The sequence below is a fragment of the Corythoichthys intestinalis genome, chromosome 15 (assembly GCF_030265065.1).
Source record: "Corythoichthys intestinalis isolate RoL2023-P3 chromosome 15, ASM3026506v1, whole genome shotgun sequence".
In the NCBI taxonomy this organism is placed as follows: domain Eukaryota; kingdom Metazoa; phylum Chordata; class Actinopteri; order Syngnathiformes; family Syngnathidae; genus Corythoichthys; species Corythoichthys intestinalis.
Window position 1 is genome coordinate 27,421,896 of NC_080409.1, and position 19,505 is coordinate 27,441,400.

Consider the following 19,505-nt stretch of genomic DNA (forward strand, 5'->3'; position numbering starts at 1 on the left):
CTTTGCAGCCAATTAGTTCAAAGCTTCATGGTGGTTCATTGGGTCTTATGACAGTCGAATGATGCCGCTGTCAAATATAGTGTTACCGGATAATATCTTTTGGTATACATATCCCATAATAGAATGAGGACAGCTGCGGTTTATAGGCCAGTGCAGTTTCTGTATGAACAAATGTCGTTTTCAAGTCCAATTTGGTGGGTGGCGGCTTATAGTCATGTGCACCTTGTAGTGCGAAAATTACGGTATCTAATTTCTGTAAACCAATGATGCTCCTCCTACTATGCTCCGTTGTCAATATCTCAATCTCCTCAAATTAATTTCTGGTGGGAGGAGCTAGCATTTAAACAGAGGATCAAGTACCTAGGAAGTTACAATTGGATACGTGAAATGAACTCATAATTGGCTGAAAATCCACAGGAAGTGACCTGGAACTGCCCCAAAACCAACAGAACGTGATCCAAAATCATCAGGTGGTGACCCAAAAACCACAGGGGTTTGACCATCATGAAAGTATTTTCATGCAATTGCTTCAGAAGTTGCATGCTTTTAGATTACTACTTTTTTCCCTCCAAATTTGAGTGTTTGTAAATTTTTTTTCAAAATAAACATTTTACTTCACTTTTAAGTCCAAAATCTAATTTCCGAAACCATGAACATTTGCGTGAAAAGTGTAAACAAAACATATTGTTCATGTCAGTCTGGAAATCACTCATCACGTTTACATGCTGACTTTTATTCATACCGATTAAAATCATTCCGAATGGAAATTTCACATCAGCTGTTTACATGTCACTTCATCTATTCCGATCCAGCGTTTACATGTGTCTGCCTTTATTCCGAAAGGACGTTTGACAACTGCCGTCTGACATGCGCAGATTAATCAAAACAAAGCGTCACGTTGCAAAACATGGAGATCGATCGTCAGATCAGCTGCTGTTTTAACTTTTCGAGTGGAAACAAAACTTCAGAATGATACGCCGTTCATTTAAAAAGTTGTGTGGGTGCGCTGTGCGTGTGCTTGGAAGCCATGTTGCAAGTGACGTTACTTACGTCACCAAGTGACGTCACCACGCCAGTACGGAGCATGCGCAGAAAGAACGCAACCAGACACCATTCCGCTTCCCTGTTTACATGATATAATTTTACTTCTAATCGGTTTGGGAAAAGGAATATTCCACCCCTGTGAATCGGAATGAAATTCCATTCGGTTTGGGCCTGTTCATTCCGAATGAGGTGTTTATATGGAACACATTTATTCGGTTTGAACAAATATTCCGATTGTAATTGGAATATTTGGCTCCATGTAAACGTGGCTACTGCTGGAAATCACGATGGTTATCAGCAGGGTCAAGGAATAAGAGAGCGTGTTTGAAAGTAAATGTGTGTTTGTATTTCTAAGTTGTCCACAGACGAGCTATGATAAAACCACACTTTTATTCCCTTTGTATTCTTTTGCTTTTTTTTGTTGTCATTCCATTCATGGTTTATTCACACACCTGTGTGCGTGTGTGTGATAGAGCTGTCAAAATGTCTGCGACTGGAGAATTCCAAACAATTTCAGCGCTAATGTTGAGAAACATGTTGGCGAGCCCCGTGGAGACCCCCAAGACCGCCATTGTGTAAATAATACACACACGCAAACCTTGATAAAGCGGCTGACACTAGAGTGTGTCTGTGTGTGTTATGTCTGAACAGAGTTCCGACATTCTAAAAGCATCCATATTTGATGCAATCTAGTTTTGTCGGAGGGGGCAGGAGTTGGTAGGGCGAAGGGCATGCAGTCCATTGTATGTCAATCTGTGGCGACCAATCCAGTGCTTATAAAAATGGACATTCACTGGCCAGCAGAACAATGTACTCTAAAAATGGCCACAAATATGTTTGTGTCTTCAGCTTGCAGGAATTGGAGTGCGCGTATGACGAGCTCTGGGATTGGCTGACAGACGTGGACGCCATGGTAACTGATAGCCACCAGCTAATGATGTCGGATGAACAGCTGGAACACCTCTTCAAGGTAGGACCCACCTGACTTGCCATGAAATTGTTAATGAGTAGCGCCCCCAACATTATTTTATTCGTTTATTCTGTAATTTTTTTAAGTATTAATTTAAATATACAATATATAATTTAATTGTATACGTATACCGTATGTATTGACATCAAATCTATTATCATTTTGATGGGTGCCATTGAATAATCGTATTTCAGTGCTTTTGATGGTTATAGCAATCACTGCTTGGCCTCTCAGACCAAGTGGATTGGATAGATATATACTGTATATATACAAGGTTTAAAGTGGGCCGGAGCCCTCCAGAGTCGAGCTCTGCCACTTCGAAGTCGAGCTCCGCCACCCCGGAGCCCAGCTCTGCCTCCTTAGTCAAATAAATAATTCAATTCAAACCGGTAGTAGTGGCCATAGACTGTATATAGAGGTAGCGCCGCGGACCAGATATCATTTTCGCTTGCACAGTCTGCATGGCTCCCTCATATGTAAGTGCTGACATGCTCAACAAATCAGAGGGCAGCATCACCCTCTGCTGACCCCGCCTTCTTTAACACGCAACATCTACCACAGGGGTCAGGAACCTTTTTGGCTGAGAGAGCCATGAACACCACATATTTTTAAATGTAATTCCGTGAGAGCCATACAATATGTTTAAATTCTAAAAATACAAGTAATGTGTGCATTTTATGTAATTTCAACAATTTTAAAGTACAATAAGTCTCTGAATTCTTTTTAATAACATTGTTATGCTGTTGCTATCAATGACAAGTATTTCTTACCATTAATGGTGCTGCATGGTTTTTCTGATGGCTTTATAGTCTAGTTGATACTTCAGGGGGTTAAGCTTCATGCAGCCGTTAAGAAACTTAGGATGCGTCTCTTTTCATGTTCACGAAACAAGTTTATCCATCAGTAGATTTTTTTCTTTAGTGAACTCAGTGAAGGACTTCAATAAATCCTCCCCTTCTGTTCTCCCTTTCATAGTCAAAACCTTGCAATCACACTTAACTGGGATAAGTTGCTTACATCAGTTGACTCATCCAAAGCGAGAGAAAAAAACGGTGCTGCATTTATGTCCTTATGTCCTGCTGAATAGTACGATACTCCTCATCTTTTTTCTTTTTGTCATCTTCTCAAAAGGGTTTCTAACATTAGCTGACAAGTGACAACGCGGAAAACGAAACTGAAAACAAGAGAAGTTTACTTCCTGATCTCACGCACATTCACACAGCGGCCGCTATTTTCGACAGCAAAATATAGCAACCCCATGAACAGTGTCTCTGCCTCATCTGCGTTGCCTACGCGATTGATAGATAGTTAAATAGATAGACACAACGACATCTATGTTTTGACACTCTCCCACTAAAATTACTGCAAACAGGCTCTCTAGTCCCCGGTGACCGTTACCGTTTCGCACAATGCATTGTTATCAATCTGCACTGCTTTCAACTCTGAACTGTAGACGGGAGTGGTTTGTTCGTCGTACAGCGTATCACAAAAGTGAGTACACCCCTCGCGTTTCTGACTATATTTAAGTATATCTTTTCATGGGACAACACTGACAAAATGACACTTTGACACAATGAAAAGTAGTCTCTGTGCAGCTTATATAATAGAGTTAATTTATTTTCCCTAAAAATAGCTCAAAATATAGCCATTAATATCTAAACCCCTGGCAACAAAAGTGAGTAGATCCCTTAGAAACTACATGCATCCCTAAATGTCCAAATTGAGTACTGCTTGTCATTTTCCCTCCAAAATGTCATGTGACTCGTTACAAGAGTTCTCTCAGCATTGCTGCAGAGATTAAGGGGGGGGGGGGTCAGCCTGTTAGTGCTCAGACCATACGCTGCACTCTACATCAAATTGGTGTGCATGGCTGTCACCCCAGGAGGAATCTCTTCTAAAGACAGTACACAAGGGGTGTACTCACTTCTGTGATACACTCTAGCCCCTACATCCGGTTCTTCCTTCGGGAGGTGGCATACTGTATAAAAACACATAGACATGTCGGATGGCTTTTTATCGGAGACTTTATTAACACAAACAAAAACAAGTTGGAGACACCCAGCCACTCAACACAGCGCTTCTGCGCAGCTCTTTCTACACCTGTCTCTCTCCCCTTACGCTCGCCCACTTCTTCTGCACTAAATTTGCAATGCCGGTCATATTGAAACGGGACAGTGACCCTTTGGGGGTGCCGGTAACAGTGCAAAGGAGTATAACGAAACTTTTTTTTTTTTTTTTTTTTTTAAATAAATTATTATTTGTCTGCGAGCTAGATGCAGCCATCAAAAGAGCCACATCTGGCTTGCGAGCCATAGGTTCCCGACCCCTGATCTACCTATCTATCTATGTGTCGACGGGATTCTAAAACGGCGTTTAAACCGAAGGAAGTGAAAATCGGTAAGTTTACTTGGATGAAGTTCTGTAATATTCAACAATTCATAGGCCATTAAGAAGAATTTTGAAAAATTTGGCTTTTCCCGTTTTAAAACAAATTTAAATAAAGATAATTAAATCATAAAAATAATATTTGCAGGATTTAAAAAAATATTTTCTCATGAATTAATTAAAAGATAATATTTATATTTTTGTTTTTATGTGAATAAAATAATTTTAAAAATGTAAATAAAGTAAATTTAAACATTATGAATAAATAAAAAATTGAAAGTATAGACTATAGTTTTTTTCCCTTTTAATACAAAGTTAAAAAGAATATTTGCTTATGTCTTAGTGTCCCAAAACGATTAATGTCGATTTCATGTTTCAAATTTTAAAAATTCTCCCCATAAAAAACTGAATATTCATTGGTTTCCCCCTTTTGCTTTTTAAATAAATTAAAAACCCAAAAATTTGAAATGAAAAAAATTCAGATTAACTGCCTGTCTCTTTTTTTAGTTTAATTTTAAAATGCACATTAATTAAAAAATTAAAAATACAGGTGAATATTTGCTATTAAAATGCTCCCAAAAACCATTTTTAGGTCCACAAAGTCTATAAACAATTGATCGACTAGAAACAAAATAGTTGTCAAGTCAATCTAATAATCAATTAGCTGTCAATGAATCGATTAACAATGGCACATTCATGCATATTCACGTCCCTTTATATTTTTGTTTCCAATTTTTAACCTGATATTCTTAACTTTGTGTGTGCGTGCTCCATGATTAATTCATGGTCCAACACGCTTACCTGGCCTGCGAATTATTGATAAGTGTAAAGATGAAGCTAATTTCTCCAAAGGAGGCTCGCTCAAATATTCATCCATGTATGAATATTCATGACAGCCATCAATTTTCCATGAGTGAGGAATCTCTGGCCGTTCTCCTCCCCCTCCTCCTTCTTTTTCTTCTTCTTCTCTCTTTTTTGATGTGTCAACTGGGCTGCTAAAATATTGATGGTCCTCCTCGCCGGGCCCAAGGTCGTTGTCTTGTCGGACATCGTTGCTGTGACGATGGCCAACAAATGACATGCCCACTTTTTAATATTTGCTTTATTCCTGTTCCCAAAGATTTCCCAGCTACAGTTATTACTATTAAATACTAAGAATCTACTTTACAATGTTATTAGGGGCCATAACCAGAGTGTATTTGTTTTTCATAAATGTATTTATTCATGAAATATATAAAAAATAATATGAAATACAATAATGATTAATAATACAAATTGACAACATCTGTGGTCATCACAGGCTACACATGTATAGCTTATAAAGGTTTAAGCATGTGAAGACAAAATACAACATTAAAGTATATGTCTAAACGTATAGCTAAATGTATAGCTTAGTGTAGCATAAGGTACCAGTACATTCTTCAGGTTATCACAGCATTCCATTTCCTACCTCAGTGACCTTTGACCTTATTACTCCCAAATTTACTTCGCTCGGCCTTTTTCAATGACAAACGAGAGTTGTTTGTTGTTGTTATTATCGGGTAGCTGATAATATCGGCCGATAAAAGCATTTAAAAATGATATTAGATAATATCGACATCGGTTTTTCATTATCGGTTTTGGGCCGATATGCACGTTGCTTAAAAACGAATGTATAAGCCTTCTGCCTTTCTACAAGGGCTTGTCACGCCTTATTTAGCACAGCAGCTAATATTATTGCACTGATTTTATTTGAAAAGTTATTGACAGTTGGTTTTCATATGCCAACCTTTTACCTCATTCGCTGTACTGAAACTGTGTGCCTTTATTGATATTTTGAATTAAAAAGCATGCAATTTGAAATTAAAACATAAAGATTAACTGCCACCTTCTTTTTATTTTTTAATTTAAAAAAGCACATTAATTAAAACATGAAAAATACAGGCGAAGGTTTGCTATAAAGATGCTACAAAATCATATTTAGGCCAAAAAGTCTATAAACAATTCATCAGCTAAAAAAAAAAAGTTGTCGAGTGATTTGATAATCAATTAGCTGTCAATTAATCAATTAATCATAGCAGTGCTAGGTTGTTTTCATATGCCAACATTTTACCTCATTCACTGTACTGAAGCTGTGTTTCTTTTTTGATATTTTGAGCCAGAAGCACTGTGTGAGCCATATGTGTTATGGCAGTTTCCTCTGGCACCTGATGAAAAAAACCCTGATGTTTATTTTCATTTCAACAATAGATATACAGTGGGGAGAACAAGTATTTGATACACAGTCAATGGGAAAACCCATTGGCAGTGTATCAAATACTTGTTCTCCCCACTGTATATTGGTGCTTTTGAGGCACTTTTTCCATAACTTCAGTCTTAGACTACATAATGTATTGATGGGCCGCGGGGCAGATAAACAGGGGGCCTGTATTGTTGGTGAAAATTCCTCGTGAATAAATGCGTAAATCCCCGAATTCTTTATAGATATGGTTGTAAAACAGCCTCGAGTCTTGGTTGAAAGCAAAAAAAAAAAAAAAAGTGCAGTTAGGGTTTATTTTACGTAAATATGTCGAAGAACAATGCTAGTCTGTTAGTGAATGTAGCTAGCGGCCGCCTGATATAAACAGAGCTTTTCCGGTGAAATTTTTTGTGAATAAATGCTTAAATCACCAAATTCTTTATAGATGTGGTTGTAAAACAGTCTCGATTCTTGGTTAAAAGCAAAAAAAAAAAAAAAAAACGGGCAGTTTGTGTTTATTTTATGTAAGCATGTCGAAGTTCAATGCTAGTCTGTTAGTAAATGTAGCTAGCGGCCGCCTAATGTAAACGGAGCTTTTCGGTTGGAAATTCTTGTGAATAAATGCTTAAATCCCTGAATTCTTTATAGATATGGGCGTAAAAAAGTCTAGATTCTTGGTTAAAACAAACAACAACAAAAAAACGTGCATTTAGCATTTATTTAACCTAAATATTGCGAACTATGATGCCAATGCAGTAACGCCTAATTGCTCCAATTGATTTTTTTCACGTTTCAAAATGCATGCATGGTACGAAAAATATAATAGTTACCTTGAATCCTCGAACAAATCACTCCTAAGACAATACTTCCTGTTTGTATGCGGTTCAGCTTTCGTACGTTTTCAATACAAATCCGGCGTTAGATCGATTTTTGAATAGCTCCTCTTGATGTGGGCGGCCCCCTTCTTGAATGTGAGCTGCATGACAGAGCTGAGCAGTCAATACATTAAAAAGTCTATGCTTCAGTTGAAGGTGTTGTTCTCTTATTTTTCGCAAAATGTTTATTTGGAAATCCTTGAAGTTGTTACATTTATCATTATTAAAGCATCCTGTGGGGCATCACAATACAATTAGCTATAAAATTTCAAGTCCATGACCTCATAAAATCAGTATTGGTTTGATATCGTTACCAGATTTAGAGTTAGATTTTGGAGTAAGTTGGACAATATCTGGATATCGGCTATCGGTTAAAAAGTAATCATCGGACAACTTTATTTAAAAAAATATCCTTTAATAAGTTAATAATAATCCCTTAATTTGTTCTCGAGTGATGTTGAACAGAAACATACAGATGAACATACATACAGGACCGAATACATAACCTCCGCCTCCTGTAGGTTTCACCTACTGGTGGTGGTAATTAAGCAGAGAAAAGAAATATGCGATCTTAAATATACACAAAATTGACATTCAATTATTGTTAAGCTTTTAAGTGGCCGTGTTCTGCAATGCATGTCGCCTAATTTGTGGCCATATCTACATGCAGCCAATATTTGGATTAAGGTCAATCATCGGTTTTGTTTTTTAGACATTTGGGATTATCCATTTGCATGCGTGAGTGTTCAGGGCTCTAAATTAATTGGCATATTATTTCATGTCGTTTCCACATTCTGCCAAAACTCACAAACTTTACTCGAAAAGTGGAAAATCCGGTATCTTCTAGTTTCTTTCACCAAGAAAAACACTTAACGTCCAAATCTTCCACAACACTAATAAAGTCCATACGCAGAGTGCTATACTAGTATAGCCCCTGTACTTGACCCAGGTTTGAGCTTTTTTTGTTTTATGTTTTCAATCAAGAGCAACCTAATATAATCTATATTTGAAATACACAGTATAATTAATATGAACATAAATTATTATTTTCTTAGCTGTTTTTTTTCTATCGGAGGTTTAAAATGTGTTTGCTCATTTATGCATTATATTTTTATCCATTTATGTTTACATTTTTTGGATTTATTGATTGTTTTTCTGCTTGTACAGGGTACCTCTACTTACAAAATTAATTGGCGCTGGAAGTAATTTCTTTACTTGAAAATTCTGTATGTAGAGACGTGTTTTCCATGTCAATACCGTAATCCATTCCAAGCCCCCCAACATTAATTTTATAATGCAAAGAAATGCATTAAAACATGTAACAAATACATGTTACAATTAGATGATTGCACAATAAACATAAAATCTGAGTCGTGCATAAAAACAAGAATAAATAATAAAAGTTAATACAGTCATGTAAAGCTGTCAGAACATGAGGGGCGAATGAAGAGGACTTTGGGATACACACATACACATACGGTATAGGTCCCTCTTAGCCAATTGGATGCCAGGAATGTTAGGCAATAGCCAATGGCAAAGCAGCTAGAAGTATGTTACGTTCAGTAAACTCTAGGAGCTGCAAGTACCAGCCATGCTGTATTTTTGCCTTTTGTATTCTGAAATGTATTTTTTTAACAAGAGGCAATATTTTCCCGTTGAGGCATATCTTAATCTGAAAATTCTGTATGTAGAGACATTCGTAAGTAGAGGTACCACTGTATATCTGTTATTTATTTATTTATTATTATTATTTCGATATTTGACATACAGTATATAGTAATGTTTTGGTACCAGTTTGTAATACTATTCAGGTATCATGCCAAAGTCAGCAATGTGAAATTGTGACAACGTTAGTACACAATACGGACACACCTAGATAAATGTACAATATTTAAATATCCCTTGATATACACAGTAGAGATGTTCGGGATGCCGATTGATCAGGTCCGATCACGTCATTTTCAAAGTATCGGAATCGGAAAAAAAATATCGGACATGCCTTTTTTTAATACATATATTTTTTTAAATTAAATGCTTTCTAATTGTATTTAACCTTACAGACAAAATGTCTTACACTCATCCAGAGTCTTTAGTTTTGGTTTAAAGATTGGTTCATAATAACAACAAACATCCTCCTTATTGTTGCACTCACAAAGTGTGGCACCGAAAAATATTTGGAACATGGAAGTGACTTCGTGTAACTTTATTTTAAGCGGAGGGGGTTAAGCGTTAAGCGTGAGTTTTATTCATTTTTTTTTTAATGCATTGCCAAAATGTATATGATCGGGAAAAATTATCTGGGATGATTGGAAATGAATCGGGAGCAAAAAAAAAAAAAACAGTCGGATCGGGAAATATTGGGATCGGCAGATAAACAAACTAAAACGATCGGGATCGGATCGGGAGCAAAAAAACATGATTGGAACAACCCTAGTATACAGTAAATAAGATACTGAGATGTACAGTACGTACTGTTATATAGAAGGCTGACTTTGTTTATGTCTAAAATTTTTTTTTGTAACTAGATACAGTTGATGTGCATGAATAACGCCGGCGATGCAACTTGTTTGTTTACCTGCAGGCTTTGCCTGTGTGTGTGTTTGTGTGCCTTCCAAGATGCTTTAGAACAGTCTAGTGTGTGTGTGTTTATTCTCCGTGTGACCGTTAAAGAACCTCACTGTGTTCTCCTCAGATGCTGGGGGGGACTCGACCCCGTAACCATAGTAACACCGGCGGTCAACAAAACTTGTTCTTTTTTGCGAGGTGTGTGTGTTTCTTGGCTGAATTCGACTGTACTGTTTATTGTGATCTTACACGGGGCACTTTTCACTCAAGTGTGTGTGAGCTGTGTGTCTTTATTGACACCAGTGACTTTGTGGTTCTTGAATGGCTGTGTAAATTGACGGCAATAGACGTCCAATCCATTTAAACTGCGTGGGGCTGGGAGCGATAGATTGATTACACTGGTTAAGCAAAAAAATGTTCAACGATGCAAACACACATTTTGGGGTACTGAATCCAAATCTCGTGTAGTGTTTTTCTGTAAACTTTACATTGTTTTTTTTCCCCCTCGCAAATCAAGATTAAACTTTTTTATGCTATTCAAAAAGATTGCCAAGCAATATATATACTAGGGCTGCAGCAATCGATTATTTTAGTAGTTGATTAATCGATGAACTTGTTAGTTCGAATATTCGAGTAATCGGATAAGGAACATAAAAAAATTAAAATACCTGAGCTGAGCCTCAAACGGTTTATGAAAAAAAAAAAAAAATGAGGATCTAAATACAACAACAAAAAACACAATTGACTAACTTACATAGAAAAAGTTCGCTAGCTTAAATGCTTTAAGAATTTTTTTTTTTTTTTATACAATGGTTTAAACACATATTACCACAAAAAAAAACCCAGTTAAATACCAGTACCTATAAACTAAATTACGAATTAAAAACGCATTAGAAACCATTAGCTCAAAGAAAAACTTAGCTTATGTTGGTCTTAACAGGGAGCAGCTGGATTCAGCCATGTGAAATAAGTTATGTCATATTCACTCTTGCCACTGGAGGGCAGTGTATCCACCCAAATCAATAAAACTAAATGCAAACACTTTCAAAACAAACCATTACAATGCCACTTTAATTAAACGAATACTCGAAGTAGCAAAATTTGGGCCTACCCGATATTTCTAATATTTTTTTTTTAATCGAATTACTCGAGTTAATTGATTAACTCATTTGCTCCCAGAAACGTATAAATATGTTCTATTTTTAAATGCTTCACTGTCCCAAAAATGTATTTATACGTCTTTTGCGTTTTTTTGTACAAGAAGCATCAAGAGCTTCCGATCTATCTGCGAAACAAAAAACAAGCCTCAAAACCAATTTTAAAGCAATAAAACTGGCCACTGGAGGGCAGTAGCGCATTTGTTAAGACCCAACAACCCAATTCAAACAGTACAACTTTATTAGGGAAGTTTGCAGAGCCCCTTCGCAGCTTGCTGCTCAGGTCCACCGCACGCTCGAGTGTCCTGCACGGAAACGCGCACGGCCAAACCAGTTCCCCCCCAGGAACATAAGTTCCCCAGGCGAACGAGACAGTGGTCACCACAAAAAAAAAAGACAAAAAAAAAAATCCATCTTTACGAGACAGTCGGCAATGAAGGAAAAGTTTAACCGCTGTCGCAGCCACCAAACGTCATCTCTCAGTTAGGTAAGTGTGAATAAATTGTTTCTTTGTTATCAAAAGCTCTATTTGGCTGGTTGTTCATGTTATTTTGTAAAAGGAAAACATTATTCAGAAGTTTGGGATGTCACTGAAGCAAAAAATAGCCATGTTAAAGTCAAAGTTATGTTTGAAATTTTTGCGTTTACAAAAAGCTAATTTTCTCGGGTTTTTCATCAGAAATTGGAAAATTGCTCAAACTGAGCTATTTTCTAATGCTGATTTCTAAAGAATGGAAAAAGATAGGAACTTACTTTTTTTTCTACTGAAAGAAGAGAGTCTAATCTTTTTTGGTGGGTCCCATGTTTATATAGCAATAGAACAGAATTTTCTGTGGGCCTTGCAAAACCAGTCAAAATCCAGTGAATTGGCCGGGAGCGAAGGGCCTTGCTCCGGTGAAAATGGCTGGGAGTGAATGAGTTAATTGTTGCAGCACTAATACATACAAAGGTTTGGACACACCTTATCCAATGCAACACAAATTAAGGTCCCAACAACATTGATAAAGCAATAAATTTCACAAATTAATCCTGAAAAGGCATACATGTGAAGTCAAAAACCATTTTAGGTGACTCCCTCTTGAAGCTCATCAAGAGAATGGCAAGAGTGTGCTAAAAAGCGATCAGAGCAAAGGGCTACTTTGAGTATACTTGAATATTATACGTTTATAGTTATTTCACTTTTTTTTTTTTTGCTAAGTACAGAATTCCACACATGTTCATTCATAGTTTTATTACCTTCAGGGAGAATTTACAATGTTAATAGTCATGAAAATAAAGAAAATGCACGAATGAGAAGGTGTGTGTCCCAACATTTGGCCTGCAGTGTATTTATATATATTGTATATTAAGTACATAATTTTGACAAAATGTGTTTATAATAGGCATTTATGAAATAGCCTTCAAGTAACAATATGTATCAAAATAATACCTATCATGCTATGTTTTAGACAAATGCAGACACCGGACACCTACAATAGATACAATGTGACCTGTGCTGTAGTAAACTGCTGCCAAGTGCTCCAATAAGTGAAAATCAGTCAACTATGACAAGCTAACGTCAGAAAAATGTATGTAACTATGCAAAGGCTTGAAAAGTTAAACTGGTACTGGGTGAAAATATATGATGAATCTATTTAAAATCACACTAATAAAAGGACATCAAAATTCCGATTGCATACAGACAAAAGCTCATGCCAGATTTAAAATCAGCATTCAAAAATTGTATAGACTCTGTAAAAAAAACATGCAACAGAAAAGCCTAGAGACTGTCAAATTAACTCATTAGCCCCTTTCTGACTTAACTCTGGTTAAATCCCGGCATTTAAACGTCTAGCCCTTATGTCTGAAAGCAATTTCCCGGGTCGACTGACACAGAGAAGACATGGACATTAACCGTGTCGCTTCCTAGTAAAATGTCCGGTACTTACCCGGGACATAGCATGTGTGAAAGCAGCCATTTAATTCCCGGGTCACAGCGCAAAGGCTGATGACGTAAATATCACGGCAGGCCGATTGTCATTTCCGCCTTCTTCACAGTCGTAAGACGAAAAGCGGTACTGCTACTGGATCTAAGAGCCGAGGAAGAGACAGTCCATCATCCATCTTTTGAAATGTGTGGTTTAATTTGTTGTCAATACCGACCAAAAATGACGTAATGTCGGGGTTATTAAATCTCGCCCCATGCCCTCCCCACACAGAGAGCAGCGAGTCGCCTAAACGGGAAAAGTCGAAAGTGTCCAACCCTGGTCATTCCCGGTACATCTTCCCATCTCTGAAAACCATGGCACGGGTAAATCCCGTGTTACTTTACACTGGAATTTAGCGGGGTATAAGTCTGTAAGGGGATATTGTCTGTCAGTGATGGCGATAGATGTAGGGTGACCATATTTTGATTTCCACAAAAGAGGACACTCGGCCCGGCCTCGAGATACTTGAATTATACTCGAAGATTACTCAAAGATGCCTATATCACCTACTTTTTTTTACTCAACTGGTTACTCAACAGGCTTCATTCTTCCTAAAAAAATTATCAAACAATTAAAAAAACAAAAACAATAATGATTTAAAAAAAAATATATATATAATGCAGACCCATGGAAATGTAGTCCAGTCACATACAAACACACAGTAGGCTATGTGCCAACTCAACATTTTTTTAATGTTTAACGTTTTAAATTACTATCACGACAATTGTTGTTGACAAATTGTTATTCCCACTCAATTTTTATTTTTATTCAATGTTCTAGATTGTACGCAAACAACAACCGAAATAAACTGACAAGCTATTCAACCAGCATGTTTCCAAACGCAGCAGTTCAAAACTACATTGCCCATAATGCCTAGCGCGGCTGAGCTCACTGATTGCTACACTATTAGCGAGTACAGGAGCCGAGGCAAAATCAAACTTTGCTATAAAAGTTTACAATCATCGGCAGCTCAACGATACGACACCAAACGGGATTTTACAGATTACACCATTACAAATCTTCGATAGAAGTCAGCAGTTGCCATTATATACGTATTTATCGTAAAAAAAAAAAAAAAAACTCATAAGAAACACAGTTATTTAAAATATAACACTAGCATTCAACCAAATAAACTAACGCAGAACAATTACAAGACTCATACAATATACTGCATCTCTGTGTACACATATAACCCGATATACAACAGAAGACACGTGGTCGACATTAATAGGAGATAAACTTACAGAATGGTGTATGGAGCCACGTCTTTTAGAACTCCTTAGGGAACTCCTTACTGGAGTCTGATCTCTCGCCAAACCGTCAGTAGATGGTGAAAATTCCCCATGAAACAAAGGGTAAACTGCCAACAAAAAAGAAGAAGAAGAAGATTTACTCCCGCACCTACTAGTAGGAGCCACGTCAACACAGGCAGGCGCTGCCCCCTAGCGGCCAGAGGGATTCTCTTCAAATTGGTCACGTGAAAAATGATAAAAACCGGACATTTTCATGAATTTATGAAACCTGGCCGGACACTCCGGCGGGCACGTAATAAGAGGACTTGTCCGGGCAAAAGAGGACGTTTGGGCACCCTAGATAGACGGCCACTGTTTTGACTGGAAGACGCTGTCAGCAACTGGCTGCTTGGAAAGTCTGACCCCCCACTCAATTAAACAACACCCACTAAAACACATGGAGCGAGCAAGGCTTGAGCATTAACTAAGAGAGAGAGAAGAGAGAGACGTGTAATGTTTAATTGGAGTCAGATGAGTCGTCAAGGTTGAAATGACAACACAGCCAGCAGCCCAAGTTCATTTGTGCCACATATTGTTGCGTCAGCCCCCCTCCCCTTCATCCTCTGAGACCTTCATCACTTCATCTGTCCATTGGAGGTGTGAAGTTGGTTGCGAAACACACGCACACTTGTTGTTTTTAAACTAAAGTGCGAAAAAGAAGAGGGCTGATTGGAAGGGGGAACAAAAGAAGGTATAAAGGAAAAATGGAAATGATGAAATGTAACGGTGGAGATGGAAATGAAGAGTATATTGATGAAATGATGATTGAAATGGTGGAAAAAAAACTTGAGGAAAAGATACAACACTAGGAAAGAAGGGAAATATGAACCCAAGTGAAGTCACGATGTTTAGAGTGGTAGGACGTAAGGCTGGAGGAAGGATGGAAGGGGAAAAAATCTCAACGGAAGGAAATGATACGAAGGAAGGGAGGAAGGAAGCTACGATGCAAGGAATAGGAAGACTGAATATATGTGGAAAGGAAGGAAAGATGAAAAGAATAGCAAGGAAAGTAAAAAGGAATGGCGGAGAGGACGAAAGGAAAGTAGGAGGAAAATTATTAAATGATAGAATGAAAGAAGGCAGACAGGAAGGGAAAAGGGAATAAAGAATGAAAGAGGAAATGAAGGCAAAAATTAATGAAGGACAGAAGGAAGGAAAGAGGAAGAAAACAAAAAAATTACATGGAGGAAAGAATGGAACAAATGATAGGATGAAATAACACAGACATAAAACGGATACGAAGGATGAAGAAGAAAAGAGGAAAGTAAGGAACAATAGGATAAAGAAAGGATTGAAAGAAGTACAGAAAGGAAGGAGGAAAAGGTAGGCCAGTATGAAATAAAGCAGACAGAAAGGATGGAAAAAGAGGAAAGGACGGAAAATTCGGATGAAAGAGGTAATGAAACAAAGAATAGGAAGGAATGAAGGAGCCACAGAAAGGAAAGGAAATATAGGATGAAGGAAGTACAGTAAGTAGGAAAGAAGAGGGGAAAGGATAGGTAGGATGAAAAGACACAGGAAGGAAAGAAAGCAAAATAAGGAAAAATCGAATAAGGAATGGAATGTAGCAAAGAAAGGAAAGTAGTAGGAAAGAATAGAATGAAAAGACGACAGTGAGACGGGAAGTTAATAAGAAGAAAGTGAGTTTAGATGAGATGAAAGATGGGATAAAGGAATAGGAAGTAATGAAATAATGAAGGAAGGAAAAAAAGGAAAAGATAAGATAAAATAGGAATGAAGAAAGGACTAGGAATGTATGAACCAGTGAAAGAAGGAAGAAAGGAAGGATGAAGAGGAAATAACAATAAGATGAAAGAAGGACTGAAAGAAGTGCAGAAAGAAGGAAGGAGTTAGTTATAGGATACCGTAATTTTCGGACTATAAGCCGCTACTTTTCCCCCCTCATTTTGAATCCTGCGGCTTATAGACCAGTGCGGCTTATTTGTTAATTTACTTGGGTTAATAGGCAACACTTTATTGGGCAGCGGCGTCATAAGACTGCCATAAGACCGTCATATGACATGACATTATCATGGGCATTAATGAATGCTTATGACAGATGTCATTAAATGTCATCTGGCAAATTATGTCACTAACACTATTTATGTCCAGCTCGGATCTTTTACATCCATTCAAAAGGGAGACCATTTGCCGGATGACACAAAATGACATCTGTTATAAGCATTCATTAATGCTCATGGGAGTGTCATGTCAAATAATTATGATGGTCTTAAGACAGTCTGATGGCGCCACTGTCAAATAAAGTGTTACCAAATTCCATGACTAGCAGTTAATTAAAAAAAAAAAAAAAACTACAACACTAACTGAAGAAATGATAACACTCAAATCAAAATTCATGTCCTGTGCTAATCATTTCTTCTGTAACCCTTATTTAACATTAGTTAATGCGTTTTTAGACAATAACTAATGTTTAAGTAACATTACAATAATTAATATAATTGCTTATCTAACATTTATTAATAAATTAATTAACATGAGTTAATGCATTAGCTAATGCATAAGTTAGTGCATAACCAGACAGTAACTAATGGTTTGGTAAAATTAAAAAAATATATAGGCCTATATCGGGTTAGGGTTGAGGGTTAGGGTTTGTTAACTTAGAATTTATAATTTCTTAGTAAAGGGACACGTGTGCTACACTTTACAATAAGGGTCCAAAAAGCATTCAGTAATGGTTAATAAAGGTTAAGGGGGGGGGGGGGGCATTTATAATTTCTTAGTTAATGGACACATGTGCTACACTTTACAATAAGGGTCCAAAAACATTCAGTAATGGTTACCGTAATTTCCCGAATATAAGGCGCACCCGTGTATAATGCGCACCCCAAATTTACTTGTAAAATCTAGGGAAAATTCTTGTACCCGTTTATAACGCGCACCCTAATTTTAGCACCAATAGATAGAAGAATACAAGAAAACAGAGCTCGTGTACCGATACAGAAATGTCATTTTACTGACTGGTGAAACACAGCACAAGCATAGCACATTGGTAGTTCAAAACATTACCATAAACTGACAATATTTACGGTAATAATATGATTTGACAACTACTCCAATTTACCAGAATCTAGGAGAAAACAAAACATGTGACTTTTCTTTTAAAGGCTGCTGTATAACTTGCTCGTTTCATCATGATGAATAAATGTTTCTTCCATGGATTGATACGGTAAAATGAAAGTGAGAACGTAAGTCGGAAATCCGTGAGAGCTCATCGCTGTCAAAACGACAGTAACAATAGGAACTATTGTTATTTGGGTTTGAGTTTCCCGAGGGACAGATATAATTGACGGACACAGGAAGTCTGTGTGCTTACGTTTGTTATGGTCCGAGTTGCGGAGCTGCAATAAACGTTGACTCAAATGAGTTCAAGAAACTAAATTCTGTGCTTTATGAAGAGTGAAAAAAGCAGAATTTAACACAGACGAAATCATTCGGCCGATAAGAGTGAAGTATTACCGAAACAAAATGGTGACGTCACGTACCGTAATGGTCGGCAACGGGTCGCCGCATACGTTTCTTCAACACAACGTGGCCGTGTCAATTAAAAAAAAAAAAAAAAAAATCGAGATATATATATATATATATATATATATATATATATATATATACACGTATATATGTGATATATATTTCTGTCTCCATCCATGTACCCGTTTATAATGCGCACCATGATTTTACAAGTGGATTTTGGGGGGAAAAAAGTGCGCGTTATATTCGGGAAATTACGGTAATTAAGATTAAGTAATACCTATGAGGTACATTCAAGTGAAATAATACCATACTTAAGGTTAGGTTAGCAGCACACAAGGACTCACAGAGCAATGTTTCTCATTTTAAAATAACATAATCACTTGCTAGTACCAGTATACATTAGTAACTATTTATCAATGCACTAATGTATATGTGAATGAATGTTAAGCAATGTATTATAGAGATTATATATGAATGCATTAACTAATGCATTAACTAATGCATTAACTTGTGTTAATTAATATATTAATAAATGTTAGATAAGCAATTATATTAATTATTGTAATGTACTTAAACATTATTGTCTTAAAATGCATTAACTAATGCATTAACTCATGTTAATTAATATATTAATAAATGTGAGATAAGGGATTAAATAAATTATTGTCATGTTTCTTAAACATGAATTATTGTCTAAAAATGCATTAAATAATGTTAATCAAGGGACCCTTATTGTAAAGTGTTACCAAAGAAATGATTAGCACAGGATATGAATTTTGATTTGTTGTTTACATCTGGAGCGCTGCAATGCATGCTAGGAGGCATGTTGGACGACAAGAGTGTTGACAGAGCGTGGAAGCAAAGATTGACTGTCTCCCCCAAGAGAACAGTGATGGCCAAATGGAGCTTCTTGAAGCAATGATGGTGCACTCAAGGTGGTTCATTTGGTCTTATGACAGTCCACTGTTAAATTCGGTGGTTGGCAGCTTATAGTCAGGTGCGCCTTATAGTGCGAAAATTTCGGTAGATAGGATGAAAAGAAGGCAGAGAAAAAGGAAGACAAAAAGAAGGAAAAATGGGATGAAGGACAGAACCAAGCAGGGAAAGAAAAGAAGGAAAGGATAGGATAAAATAAAGGGAAAAAGTGTTAAATGAAGGAATGAAACCAGGTTGCCTTTTCTCCACGCCCACATCGAGCACGCAGTTTTCAAGTAGTGTTCAGGTGTGTCGTCAAACCTTGTCAATCTCCAAACCTTCTCTTCCTAATGCGCGTGCTTGCCGGCACTCCCTCGGGAGCTACTTTTGCGCGCGTTTCTTGTGTCACTCTTGATAAAGTGGAGGATATATCTGCTTTAGAACAAAGAGACACGACTCAGCGGCAGGCGGCAGCACTCCATCCCCCCACGTCCGCTCCCCTCCCCACACTAGCGTCGGCTCTCCGGAGACCAAACGTTCTTCTTCCCAATAACGCCTTCTTGACTCAAAGTCGCAGAAAGTGGCAGGCAGCCATCGCCTTTGCACAAAAAGTGGTCAATGTCAC

General features: G+C 37.3%; 1 protein-coding gene across 2 annotated transcripts in view; it reads left to right on the plus strand.

Moving 5' to 3' along the window:
* Positions 1–19,505, plus strand: part of akap6 (A kinase (PRKA) anchor protein 6) — a 182,208-nt gene that overhangs the window by 104,401 nt on the left and 58,302 nt on the right. For both annotated transcript variants that reach the window (XM_057858801.1, XM_057858800.1), the window contains exon 15: positions 1,894–2,014. In XM_057858801.1, coding sequence (XP_057714784.1) covers positions 1,894–2,014 — 121 coding nt within the window. The remainder of the gene's footprint in view (positions 1–1,893; positions 2,015–19,505) is intronic.